The 13,130-nt window shown below is 38.7% G+C and overlaps 1 protein-coding gene across 2 annotated transcripts; it reads right to left on the bottom strand.

Annotated features, from left to right (window-relative positions):
- Window positions 1-9,337: 9,337 nt before the first annotated feature.
- Window positions 9,338-12,123, bottom strand: LOC122075665. 2 transcript variants are annotated; one of them, XM_042640794.1, is made up of 2 exons: window positions 11,035-12,123; window positions 9,338-10,938 (listed from the first exon to the last, which is right to left on the bottom strand). In XM_042640794.1, exons 1-2 carry the CDS (start codon window positions 12,104-12,106, stop codon window positions 10,931-10,933), a joined length of 1,080 nt encoding a protein of 359 aa, XP_042496728.1. In that variant the 5' UTR covers window positions 12,107-12,123; the 3' UTR covers window positions 9,338-10,930. The 2 variants fall into 2 exon arrangements, with proteins under 2 accessions (XP_042496728.1, XP_042496720.1); XM_042640786.1 differs by having other exon boundaries at window positions 9,338-10,676.
- Window positions 12,124-13,130: the final 1,007 nt, after the last annotated feature.

Below are 13,130 nucleotides of genomic sequence, written 5' to 3'. Positions count from 1 at the left end.
GAATGGGTTGTGGAATTTGGAATGAAATTTAGAAATTAATATGTATTTTGCTTCATTATTTTAGTTATTTTCAAATTTGGTTTTTGGATGCATATATTTAGGTAATAATTTCTCAACTTTTGTGCCTATGTTTTATTTTTATTTTATTTTTTATCATGTATTTAAAAATTTAAACGTTTAAAACCTTTGATAATTGTGTTTGGTTTTTCTTTTGTTTTTCCAATGCTTGACAACATTTTCTAATGCCATGCTTAATTTTTTAGTGAATTTACCAAAGAAGCCCATGTTTAATATTTTTCTCTTTTGGGTTGCCCTCCTTTATATTGTCGACAATTCTAAGCAATTGCATAAGAGACCTTCATGGAAACTACAACTTGACTTTGTTCATAGTTCCTAAGTTCCTTTTTCATTTGATCTATTTTCTTGGAAACCCCTTGGAAGAAAATTAAATACATATATAAATAAAAATAGAAGTGAAGAAGATGTCTTTAATCATTCACAATGAGGGAACCAAGTCAATAACTGGCCTTATTAATTAGATTCTGTAAACCTCCCAAGTTCTGATCAGTAAGTGAGTTTGGATTGAAGATGAAGATAAAGCTATGGAGGAGGTTGCCGGCTAAGTGTTTCCAACTTGTAATAAAAGCTAGCTAGTGGTCTGGGAGTTTGGAAATTGGAATTGCTAAAGTTAGACTTGAAAGACCATTTATATCATGATTTGAAACATTGAATCGAAATTGGCGGGAACAATCGACCCCAATTTTTATTAGTGTGGGTTCCACAACTAATATTGGAATGCACTTTGATTTTTGGTTTTTTACGAGTTTTTTCCCCTCTTTTAGTCAATAAAATAGTATAAAAATTAATTAAACATACATCTTGTGGCTAGATATATAAGACTTTTTAATATAAAAAAAAAAAAGGTAAAAAATCACTACCTGGTCACATAGCCCATGCATCAGAGCAAAAGCCAATAAGAAGATGCGTAGGGGCATATAAATGGATGAGATCTTTTATTTTCCAATGGGGGGATTCGTGCTCTCATGTGTCTTGTCGCAAGGGCTGTGACCAGATCGATCAGCAAAATGATACTCTCGATCTATCAGCTCAAGCCCCAGGTCTAGATTGCAACCCTGAAGTGGAAGAGATTAGATTTAAAACCTAGCAGGGATGGAATCCATCTTACTAAATGCAGATATGCTCTCCATTGTTAACCTTCCACAATAGGTCTCCAAAAGAACCTTACACCCCTCCAGTATACCATGCCAAGCCCATGAAAGTTGATTACATAATCCTGCATGTAAGAAATCAATGCGCAGAAAGTAAATGGACTTGAGAAAAGTAGCCTATTGAGATTTTCGCTCATGAAACAGTCTCCAAGATACCTTAGCTAATGAGGCTTGATTATGTTGTTTAGAATCTCTAAACCCAAGTCGCGTTATATCTTTAAATTGGCATAATCTCTTCCATAATATTCAAAGAATTATCACATTCTGGTCTCCATCCTCCCCCCCCCCCTAAAAAAAAAAAAAAAAAATCCTTATGAATCCAGTGACAATAAAAGCTCGAAAGATAGAAATAAGATATTGCAAATTTGACACTAGAAGGGCTACTACGGACTTAAGGTAAACTTCCTTACCTGTATGAGATGGAAACTAGTGAGTCCACCCCTTTAGACATTGACTTGTGCAATCACTAATTTTGTGAAATAAATCTGATTTTGTGAAAGAAAACTTAAATCTCGTAGTTAGATCTATAAGACTTCTGAATAAAAAATTAAAAAAATAAAATAAAATCAAAGATGTATGAAAATATTTGTTCCTTTTTCTTGATTCTAGTGTGTAGGGTCTCAATCGATTTTGAATTCCATTTCTATTTGAATCCAAATTGATGAAGGCCGATCCCATGTCTAATTCTAAGATTCAAAACCTTGATCAATATCGAAGGGTAAGGTGGTGATGACTTGAGCAACATATTTTCAAAATTTAATCACCCTGCTATATTTCATCTAGGGTAATGACACTTGGGGTAGCTAATGTTTGGAGAAATTATATGTATGTCAAGATTCCCACTTGACTTCTACAATTGTGGATCTAGGTAAGATTCCCCAAGTTAAGGCCAAAGCCTCAAATCTTGATTAGGAAAATTAGTTGCCTGAGAATGAAACTATATAGATATAGTGGGCAAAAGAAGAAGCCCAAGAACATTACTGAAGTGCCGCAAGACTGGACCAGAAACCAACCTCTCCCAACAATTGGAGGAAGAAGAATGTCATTCTTACAGCCCTACTGAGTAAAACAAGGGACACAAGCAACAGAAGAAGCCCAAGAACAACACGAAGGGGTTCCAAGACCACAGCGGAAAAACAACCTCTCTCAACAATTGGAGAAGGAAAAAACCATTCCTATGGTCCCTAAAGAAGAACAGAAGCCATGGTATATGTTAGTAACAAGTACATCTTTGTATGTAAGAAGACTCGAGAGATTTTGGGGATAAAGACCAATCACATGGCACGAGACAACTGGAGTGCACTAGGCTAGTGCGCTAAGCCTTCTCACTCTATTGTGCCTGGGGTGGTACCAAAGCAAGCAGGCGTCACAGTGAATTCGCATATATTATATAATAGTTTTTCCCCTAAACAAAGCCTAGGACACTCCGGTTAGCCTTTCATGCGTCAATGGATTGCTGTAAGTGGGCTATTGAGGGTAATTCGATTTATTCAAACAAAACCAATTTATTAGTGAATTCCATAAAATGGGAAGGCATGGGAGCAAAAAAATCCACTCCCTCAGTGAAAAAGAAACAAATGACTGCTAGCACGCCACAAGCAAACAAGAGAATCATGTAAGAAGGGCCGAAAAGTGGAGTTTCTCCCATTTCAAGTGTTGGTAAGAGGCGTTGTTTATATTCATTTAGCACTAACTACTATATCGATTGTCTTTAGGGACTATCTTGAGAGTTCTTTTATACTAGATCTGCCTGAAGATAAAAGTTGAGGTCATTAATCCTTACTTGTTTGAAGTATCTGCTCTCTACATAGAGTCTTTATCTATGGGAGACTGATTCGCATAAAGGCAGGGATTTCTTCTCACCCTTATTGGTTGGTAAAGGCTCACGTTGCAACAAGGTGTTACGATCCCATATCATCTTAAAGGGGGCTAATCCCACATCGGTTTCCTATAGAAATTGATGTGGGTTGATATGGTCTTGAGTCCCTTCACCTTGTAATCCAATTTATGGGGTTAAGTTCTTCTAAGATCGTAACAGTGGTATCAGAGCAGCCAATCCTCGGCCCAACCAACGTACAGAAGGGGCAGTGCCAGAGAGAGAGAGAGAGAGACGCTAGGAAAGGACTACCTATCGCTGGACAGAAACCTTGGAGCGGAGTAAGACCGCAACACAAAGCAACTAGACTTGCCTGAAAGAAGAGATTCTCATTTTTCCCTCGACTAATGGTCAATAAGGGATTCACATCCTTCTTAGATGATCAGGCCCAAAGATTCAAATTTGTGTCAGGTTATAGAGGTGGGAAGATTTTAGGTAGTCCCCTATGTGGATAAATTGGTCTTGCTTGAATTTTGAATATTCTCCTCTAAATCATGGATCATAGACCCACATGTATGACTATGTTTGTGTTGGCACAAAATCCTCCCCTATGCTATGGTCAACTAACCGTATTAGTGATTGTGCGGGCATGCTAGAATCTTTCTTGACTGAATTCAATATTGAACCTGATTTCGATCAAACGACTTGGGCTCTCCTCTTGCTCCGATAGCTGTAGGGACTTTCTAACAATCAAAACCTCAGAAGGATGAGGGAATAAACCACGTTATATTCCTCAAAAGGGGTTTTGAATACAAATCACTAGAGCCTAATTGATAGACTTTGTGGGTTGAGAATTCAAAGAAGTGAATGTAAGAGGTCTACTCCATCTCTAGTTCTAAATACTGGAAAGAAAAAGCATAAAATGAAATAAAGAGTTGTATTGTAGTTGGGTTTTGTTTGATTTGTTGATTGTGCATCCTTGGCCGGTTTTCTCTCCTTATATATCTTGAGAGTGTAAGGGAAAATACATTTTTTACTCTTTCTCTCCTTTCCCGCTCTATCCTTCCTTCTCATCTCTGACCTGCTTTTTTCATACAAGATATCAATGAGACCGTATTTCCAAATAGTTTCCAATGATACAGGAATCGAGCACCTACTAGGCTTGATTGTCGTCTTCTAGCAAAAGGTATTAATGACCACTTCCGGTCACCTTCCTCGCATCATTTAAATTTTTACCAATCACAAGTTCTGGGATAGTCTGGATTTGTACCGAAAATTCAACTTATTTCCGAAAGAGAAAATATATATCTCCTCATTACCCGTAATTCATCATTGCCGAGGGGGGGATAAAATTTGGTGTCTACAAAGAGTTAACTGCTCCATCACCCCCGTTGTTTGCCCTCTTCTCCCATAAAGTGATTCCTCCAATATGTTGTCGTCACCTGTCCCATTAATATCCATCTTCATGAGTTTGCCTTAATCTCCCTTGTGTGCTGATATTGCATTGTATGTACATGGGTAATGAACCGATACAGTCAGCCCATGTTTTTCTTTTTATACACAATATTGCCCTGCCACGTCATCAGGCGCATATTTTTGAATTTTGGCGCCAATAGTTTGACTAACTAATTCAATAACATCATACAAACAACATATTTAAATAGACATTTATTCTACGTTATACTAACATTTGACATAATATGGTTTTATATTATGCATACTAAGTTTAGGATTTACACCTAAGTTCGACCCTTGATGAGGGTTAAAACAGGAGGGACCCTTTGCTCCATGTGAGGATTCTTTGATTGCCTAGCTCTCTCTCTCTCTCTCTCTCTCTCTCTCTCTCTCTCTCTCTCTCTCTCTCTCCTTTGGAAGATATGGGCTGCTTGGGACTTCTTTGGACAACATTCAAAATTTCTCTCTCAATTACCCTTGCAATCGATTTTCGTTTCTGTTATATGTTATAGGGACTACGTTATATTGTACAGATGTGCTACAACTTTGGTGGTACATCTATTATCACATATGTATTTATTGCTTTAAGTTTGAAGATTTTAATGGCAAGAACAAAGAGAAAGAGATGTGTTTAATAAAGAGAGCAATGGAGCTTGGAAAAAAAAATAGATTTGTACATAATTAGAATCATGCTGATGTACGTGGGGAAAAAAATTGCACCATTTTCACCAAGGGCCATCATTTTCAATGTTTTGAAATAAACATTAGCAAGTTGAGAATTTGCAATTAAATTTGGTGGTTAAAGAAGGATGACCTACTGTAGGTAACATGGACCTCCACGGATCGCGATGTGGCTCTTAGCATGGACACACACTAGGGTTCGACCCTTAAGAGATAGTATCCCCTAGTCCTCAAATGCCAAGAGGGGGATACACAATATGGGTAAAGGGAGTCGCCACTTAGAAAGGGTCTAGGACCCATAAATGTCTCTCCCGATTAAGGGGGAGAGACTAAAGACTCTAATGGATAAGATTGGTCTTTACCAGGATTCTGGGCAAGTGTCAAGTGACAGACTGGGAAGGCGTTAGGCACCCAGTCTGCCCGACCCTACCAGGCCCTAAGGCCGGTCTCTTTCTGTTTGACCAAAATTTGTTTGTATCCCACTAACTAGTCCTAAATTTAGGTCACTAAAAACGCTAAACTAGGTATCTAAGTAATGACATATGTGAAACACTAAACCATGTGTCTATGTTATGCTAACCTAGGTTGTAATGCAAATAATGAAATGATTACACTAATTAAATATTAAAAACCCTATATTATTTGATTAATGTGTTATGAGTCTTAGATTAAACTAATTAAATAAACTTAGCCCTAGGATTAGTTGAGCAACTCATGAAACCCTAAATTAATTAATTCGATTAATTGAGTCTAACCTAGATGGATGATTAATGAATTTATGAAATCCTAAATTGAACTAATTGTATTAGTCGATTTTTAATTAGTCAATACCTAATGAAATAAGAGGAGGGTTGTACAAGCTATCTTAAGTGAATGCATTCTAATGGCCTAATGAATTTAGTTCAAACAGATTAAACTAAAGCAGTTTATGAAACCTAATTATGCTAGTTACAATTGTTTTGATCTAACTTACGGGATGTATTAAAGGTGCTACAAAAATCCTATGTAGGCTAGTGAGATGAGATGCGTTTAACTAATTAATATAATTAATTATCCTACATTAAATAAATAATTGGTTGATTGAATAAACAAACCACTAGAGGGAAAAAGATTGGTAATTACAAAAATTTAATAAATTGAATTGAATGAAGAAATAAAATGCAGTGATTTAAAAAGCTAAATAAACTAAATACAATTACATAAACAACAATTGAAATGACTAATTAAGTTAACTACGTTACTTTAATCAATCTAAATTAGTACTACACTAATGCGAGTGAGGGTTGGAGACCAAAAGAGAGAAAATAGTAGGAAAACCCGAATCCCTAATATACACCTAATGCTACGGGCCGGTTCGAGGGGCCAGCCACGCCCGTACTACCCTACGTCCTAGACTACGCCCCACATATATTATGAAGAGGGAAAAAGAAAAAAAAAAAATCATTTGAATTTTGAATCAAGGAAAAGTAAGTTGAACTAGACTGCTTTGAATGGATGAGATTTGTTTTTTTTTTTCGCTAAAATTTTATTTCATAAGAAGACATAAAAGAAGTACATTACAACCCAACAACCAATCCAACAATAAGAAAGAACCAATAGCCTCCCTATCCTCCCACCTTCGGCATTGCCATCAGCAGGAGAAAGGGAAAACTCTAAGGGAATCTATAATTTGGTCTTCCCTCGGCATCTCTAGCAAGAAAATCCCCTATGTGAGGAGGCAATATCACATCAACTCCTGAAATACCACTCTTTGCCGCATCTCTTGCCAAGAAATCTGCCACTGAATTCCCCTCTCTGTAATTGTGAGAAATTTTCCAAGAAATTCTTCTCATGTAAGGCTGGAGATATATCCACCTTTGCAAAGCAAACCAAGGAATCTTCCTTTGCTGAATTAAAACCACAACAGCACTCGAGTCTGACTCAATCCACAAATGTTGAATGTCCATGTCCTTGGCTCGCATCAAACCCTCCATCAGCCCCTCTACTTCAGCCTCAAGTACCCCTGTCACTCCCATATATTTTTTATATGAACATATCACTTTACCAAGATGATCACGAAAAATTCCTCCCGCTCCAGCGTGCCCAGGATTTCCCAAAGAGCTCCCATCAAAATTTAATTTGATCCAATTAATGGGGGGTTTGCACCAATAAACCTCCAAAATGTGACGACGATTATCTTTTTGGATAGATAATCCCAGACGTTTGCAACACTCAAGGTCTACCAAGGAATTAACTCCCTTTGCTATAGGAGCATTTCTTCTTATTTCTTCAATCACCATAAGTGAGGTATATTTTGTTATCCGCTCCACACCCTCATAGACTCTATTATTTCTTTCCCTCCACAAGTGATCTATAACAATACCAAAACCCATGGTCCACGCCTCCTTGCAGCTCACAATTTTATTATTTCTTTTCCACCATTGGGCGAGCTCCAAAATAGAGACCTGAGCACGCCATCTAAGGTTAAAACAGTGACATAAATCATTCCAGATTTCATTAGAAAAAGGGCACTCTATAAATAGATGTTGCATTGTCTCTTCTGCTGCCTTACAAAGGACACATCTGGAAGCAAGAGGCACAGCTTTTTTTTTTACCATTTCATCAGTATGAACCTTTCCATGGATCACCCTCCAAGCAAGAGATGATACCCGCGGTTGTTGCTTCTTACACCAAATGAGCGAAGCCCAGGGAACCGTTGGCTTTTTTTCTCTAATATCCTCCCACGCAGATTTCAAATTAAAATTCCCATCATAAGAAAGACTCCAAACACATTTGTCAACACATTCATAACTTGGGATTTTAATTTGCACAACAGCATTAAAAACATCTGTCATGAAGCATGAATTTACCACAGGTATGTTCCACCTATGATTGACTATAAATCTGTCCACCTTTCCATCAAGCAGCGATCTATCCACATCTTCCACACACTCTTCCAGTGCAAAGCCTCCCACCCATTTATCCTTCCAAAATTTTATATTGCGCCCATCACCAACTACCCATCTCTCCTTTGAAGAAATAAAATTCCAAATTTTTCTAATGCCAGGCCATATTGAAGAAGCACTATATCCTTCCTTCGGTAACCCCTGTTTATTTAGGAATCTAGCTCTCAAGAATCTACTGGCCAAGGAATTTTCATGCTTGATACGCCATGCTGTTTTACAGAGCATAGCTTTATTCATATCTCTCAATCTTCTCAATCCTAACCCCCCTTCCTCCTTCGGCTTACAACATTGATCCCAATTAACAACAATTTTTTTTGTGGCATCAATCTCTCCTGACCAGACAAAATTGCGCATCCATCTCTCCAAAGTTGTAATTAGCGACGACGGCCACCAATACACAGCAAAACTATGAGCTGGCATACTCATAATCACCGATTTCACTAATTCAACTCTTCCTGCCAGGGATAACATCTTGCCCTTCCACCCAGCCAACCGGCCTTTTACTTTGTCCATAATAGGCATCACGAAATCTTTCTTAACTCTACCTTTAAAAATCTCCACCCCCAGGTATCTTGTAGGAAATGTACAAAGGGAAATCCCCAATTCTTCTACAATAGCCCTCTTTCTCTGAGAAGATATCGAGCCCACAAACAATTTACTTTTCTCCAAATTGATACATTGGCCAGAAAATTCTTGATACATGTTAAGAAACTTCTTCAGATGTCTAACATATCTGATAGATGCATTAGCAAAGATGAATATATCGTCAGCAAACAAACTGTAAACTGGCGTCATCACATCACGAGGACCCTTAATAGGCTTTAATTTATTTTCTTCCACTAGTTTATTCAAACCTCTGCAGAGAACCTCTTCAGCCAAAATGAACAGCATTGGGGAAATAGGGTCCCCTTGTCTCAAACCCCTCTCCACTCCAAAATATCCAATCGGACCACCATTGAAAATTACAGAGATCTTCGCAGAGACCAGCATCTGGTAGACCCATCGAATCCAGGTCTCTGAAAACCCAAACTTTCTCAATACATGAAAAATAAAATCCCAGTCAATTGTATCGTAAGCCTTCTGAATATCTATCTTCACCCCCATGCCACCCCCTCTGGACGCAGAGAACATCATATTAGATAACTCAGAGGCAAGTGTAATATTGGAGTGAATGATTTTTCCCTTCTGGAATGCTCCTTGTTCTTCCGAAATGAGCCGAGGCATCACCTCAGAAAGTCTTAAAGCCATTATTTTAGAAACAATTTTACAAAAAAAATTGCCCATGCATAAAGGCCTAAACTTATCTAAAGCATTTGCCCCTTCGATCTTCGGGATTAACACCAAAAAATTGCTATTAAGACCATAAGGCATTCGACCTTTACTGAAGAAGCCCCTAATAGCATTACAAACATCATTAGAAATTATAACCCAGCAAGATTTATAGAACATACCAGGAAAACCGTCTGGGCCTGGAGAGCTTTCCGGATCAAGGTCCCAAACCGCTTTTTTAATCTCATCATTAGATGGCATCGCGTCCATCCTCCATCTATCAATGTCCGTCAAAATCTTCGGAATGCAGTCCATCATTTCCATGTGGTCAACAGTAGCCGATTTTTTTAAAAAATTTTCATAATAGCTCTTAATAAAATCCTCCAACTGCATCTTCTCATTGATGATCTGACCTGAATCAGTTTTCAGGTATCTAATGGTATTTTTCATTCTTCTCACCTTCACAGCCATATGAAAGAATTTCGAGCTTCTATCTCCCTGAGTTCTCCATCTAATCCGAGCTTTTTCAGCCCAAAATTTTTCATATCCCTCCATTGCCTTCAAGTACCTAGTTTTTGCATCAGCTTCACGAGCAAAATTTTGATCGTTCATACCAATCTCCTCTATCTCCTTTTGAATCTCTTCCAACCCCTTTAGCGCCTCTTCCTTTTCCAAATTCACATTGGGAAATGTTTCCCTAGCCCACTCCTTAATCACAATTTTCAATCTTTTAATTTTCTGACTAAAAATATAGAGAGCCGATCCAGACATCCATTCATCCCAGGATTCTTTCACAATTTTTAGGAAATTTTCGTGATCAATCCAAGACCTCTGAAACCTGAAAGGGCAATTAGAGGGCTTCGCCAATGCTTCTGACACCACCAATAGGGGAGAATGGTCTGATGCACAATTAGATAGCACCTTTTGGTGGCAATCCTGAAACTCTGAAATCCAAGCATCTGTGCAGAAACTTCTATCCAGAACTGCCACAACATTACCTCTTCTTCTATTATTAGTCCAAGTATACTTTCGACCCTGTGAAGGAATCTGAATAAGGGAGCAGCTATCCACCAATGCCCCAAAATCTGCAGCAGATCCTATATTAAAAGATCCTGGACCTCTTTTTTCATGAGCATACAGAGTAGCATTAAAGTCTCCAGTCACCAGCCAGGGAATGCCTTGACCCGGGTTCGATGCCGCCAAATTACTCCACAAGTCTCTCCTTGCTGCTCTGAAGCAATTAGCATGAATAAAAGACACAGTGAAGATATTCGACTGCCACTGCACACGTAAAGTAATATGTTGATCAGAGCAAGAGACACCTTGCGGCTTAGATAAACTCCTTTTCCAAACCACCCACAGATTTGGAACCTTATCCTGCCTATCATTATGAATAAAATCCGCTTCAAAATCAAGATTATTGAAAAACCTCTTTGGAAATTTCTGCACCTCCAACATAGGTTCAGCTATGCAAATAATTTCTGGGGAACTCGTCGAAACAATATTCCCTAAGGCCAACCTAGCAGCCTTCTTCTTCATTCCTCTGATATTCCAAAATAAAATCTTCATAGTCATTTTTTTAAGAGAGCCAATCTGTCAGATTTTCGAGCAGTCTGCTCATTAAGGGAGAAAGATTTACCTTTTTGCTGTCTTCTTCCCTCCATATTGCTCTCGAGGATGCTCGCCATTCTATCAACTTCTACCACGTCTTCATGATACACAATCATAGCCCCGTCCTTGTACTGCAACTGAGTTTTTGGATTATCAATTTGAGGCTCGAACCTCACATCCCTACCCTCTTCGATCTCACCATGCTGACCTGGACCAATATGATCCTCCCTGCCACAGATAGCCTCATCCTCCTCTAAAATGGGAGAGTTGCACCTACGATGATCAATCTCTGCCTCATCTCCTGGTTCAGATATATGATCCATATCCGCTCCATCCACCGACCCAGATTCCTCATTGAATGTAGACACCAATCCATTACCCTCCATACTGTTAGCTGCACCCATACGATTGTGATTTGTTCCCGTATTGGTAGACTTCTCTAAGGGAATAATTATTTCAATATCTCCCTGCCCCTGCACACCTTCCTTAGATGTTGGACTATTGTCCCTAATCTGAGTTCTTAATATGGTAGGAGGCTGTCTCATATGGGTAAGATTTTTACCCAAATTGGAAACAATTCCTTCACCCAAACCACCGCCCTCTGAGCTGGATCTCCGCCCTGCACCACCTTCATTCACCATGGTTGCCGCCCCAGTGTCTCGAGCATCCACCTCCTTCTTCTCTTTGCATTGGAACAAAGTATGCCCGATTTTTTTGCAAAAACCACATTTAGCTAACCCATCTTCATATACGATTAACTGTTTAAACCAAAAAATCTCCCCCGTTCCTGGTTGCTTTCTTTCCACCTGAATCTCTTCCACCCTTTTCTCCCCAATTATCACTTCTACCTGAACACGCGCAAAATTCCCCATTGCCGCCGATCTGGTGCGTCTGTCCAGGGCCACAGGTCTACCTGCCCCTTTAGCCATTGTCAACAAGATCTTCTCATGCCAATATTCCAGGGGAAGGCCTGGAAATCTGATCCACACCAGTTTGGTTGGGTTGTTCACTGCATGCACATCAAAATCTGGTTTCCAGCGTTGGAATCGAATCAATTGTCCTCTAACCTTGATTAGGTTCCTTCTCCAAATGGCAGACATATCTCCTTCCAGCTCAAACTGGAATAAAATGAAGCCTTTCCCCATAGGGTTGTTCACTGCATGCACATCAAAATCTGGTTTCCAGCGTTGGAATCGAATCAATTGTCCTCTAACCTTGATTAGGTTCCTTCTCCAAATGGCAGACATATCTCCTTCCAGCTCAAACTGGAATAAAATGAAGCCTTTCCCCATAGGGTTGTTCACTGCATGCACATCAAAATCTGGTTTCCAGATGAGATTTGTTGACCTAAGTAATCTATCTAGTTTTCTTGGTTAAAGCTAAATCTATGTTCACATACATTATTATACTTAATTAGATTGATTGAATATTTTAGACTAATTCTAAAATGTGAGATGAACATATCATAAGGCCCAAAATGAACTAATGAGATAAACATTATGCTAATTAGACTAAATCACTTTACTAACTACATTTACACAAAGCAAATTAATAAAGTAAGCTATAATAAAATGGGAGTTTGATTAAACTACTAGAACAAGTAAATCAAACTACATTGCAAAACAAAAGAAAAAGAAGGTGGAAAATCGAACTTTACAAGACTTAAAACACATTGGGAATTTACAAAACTGATTTCAGAGATTCCAATAAGGATTATAGCAACAAATGTGTCTTTACTCATGGTTTCTTGACATTATCAGATGCCTTCGTAACCCAAAGTGTCGACCTCATATGCTGCCATAGAGCTTGGTTAGAAACAGTAGAAGAACACATACAAGACCCTAGGCAAGGTTGGATCGATTCCATGGACAAGTGAGGTTGAAGATGATGGTGATATGGTTCAGATTTCGATAATGGAAAGAATGAAGGTGATGATGGATTTGGTTGCAGGTTTAGACATGAATGATGCAACCAAGTGAAGGAAAGAAGAAGTAGTTGCAGGTTTCAGCTATGGGAGAAAAGAGGAAAGGGGCGGAGGAAAGGGGCAGCTGGGTTTGAAGAAGAAGAAGAAGGAGGTTTCAACAATGGTGAAGAAGAAGAACAAGAAGAACAAGAAGAAGAAGA

This window comes from Macadamia integrifolia, chromosome 1 (genome assembly GCF_013358625.1).
Source record: "Macadamia integrifolia cultivar HAES 741 chromosome 1, SCU_Mint_v3, whole genome shotgun sequence".
Lineage (NCBI taxonomy): Eukaryota > Viridiplantae > Streptophyta > Magnoliopsida > Proteales > Proteaceae > Macadamia > Macadamia integrifolia.
This window is presented reverse-complemented; position numbering and strand designations above follow the sequence as displayed.

Excerpts from the sequence above, each read along its gene's own strand:
- LOC122075665 (XM_042640786.1), bottom strand. The coding sequence starts at position 12,106 with ATGTCTGCCATTTGGAGAAGGAACCTAATCAAGGTTAGAGGACAATTG. Across the intron at positions 10,677-11,034 it reads GGGAAGAAGACAGCAAAAAG|TGGCAGTCGAATATCTTCAC; the intron begins GTAAATCTTTCT and ends TTACGTGTGCAG.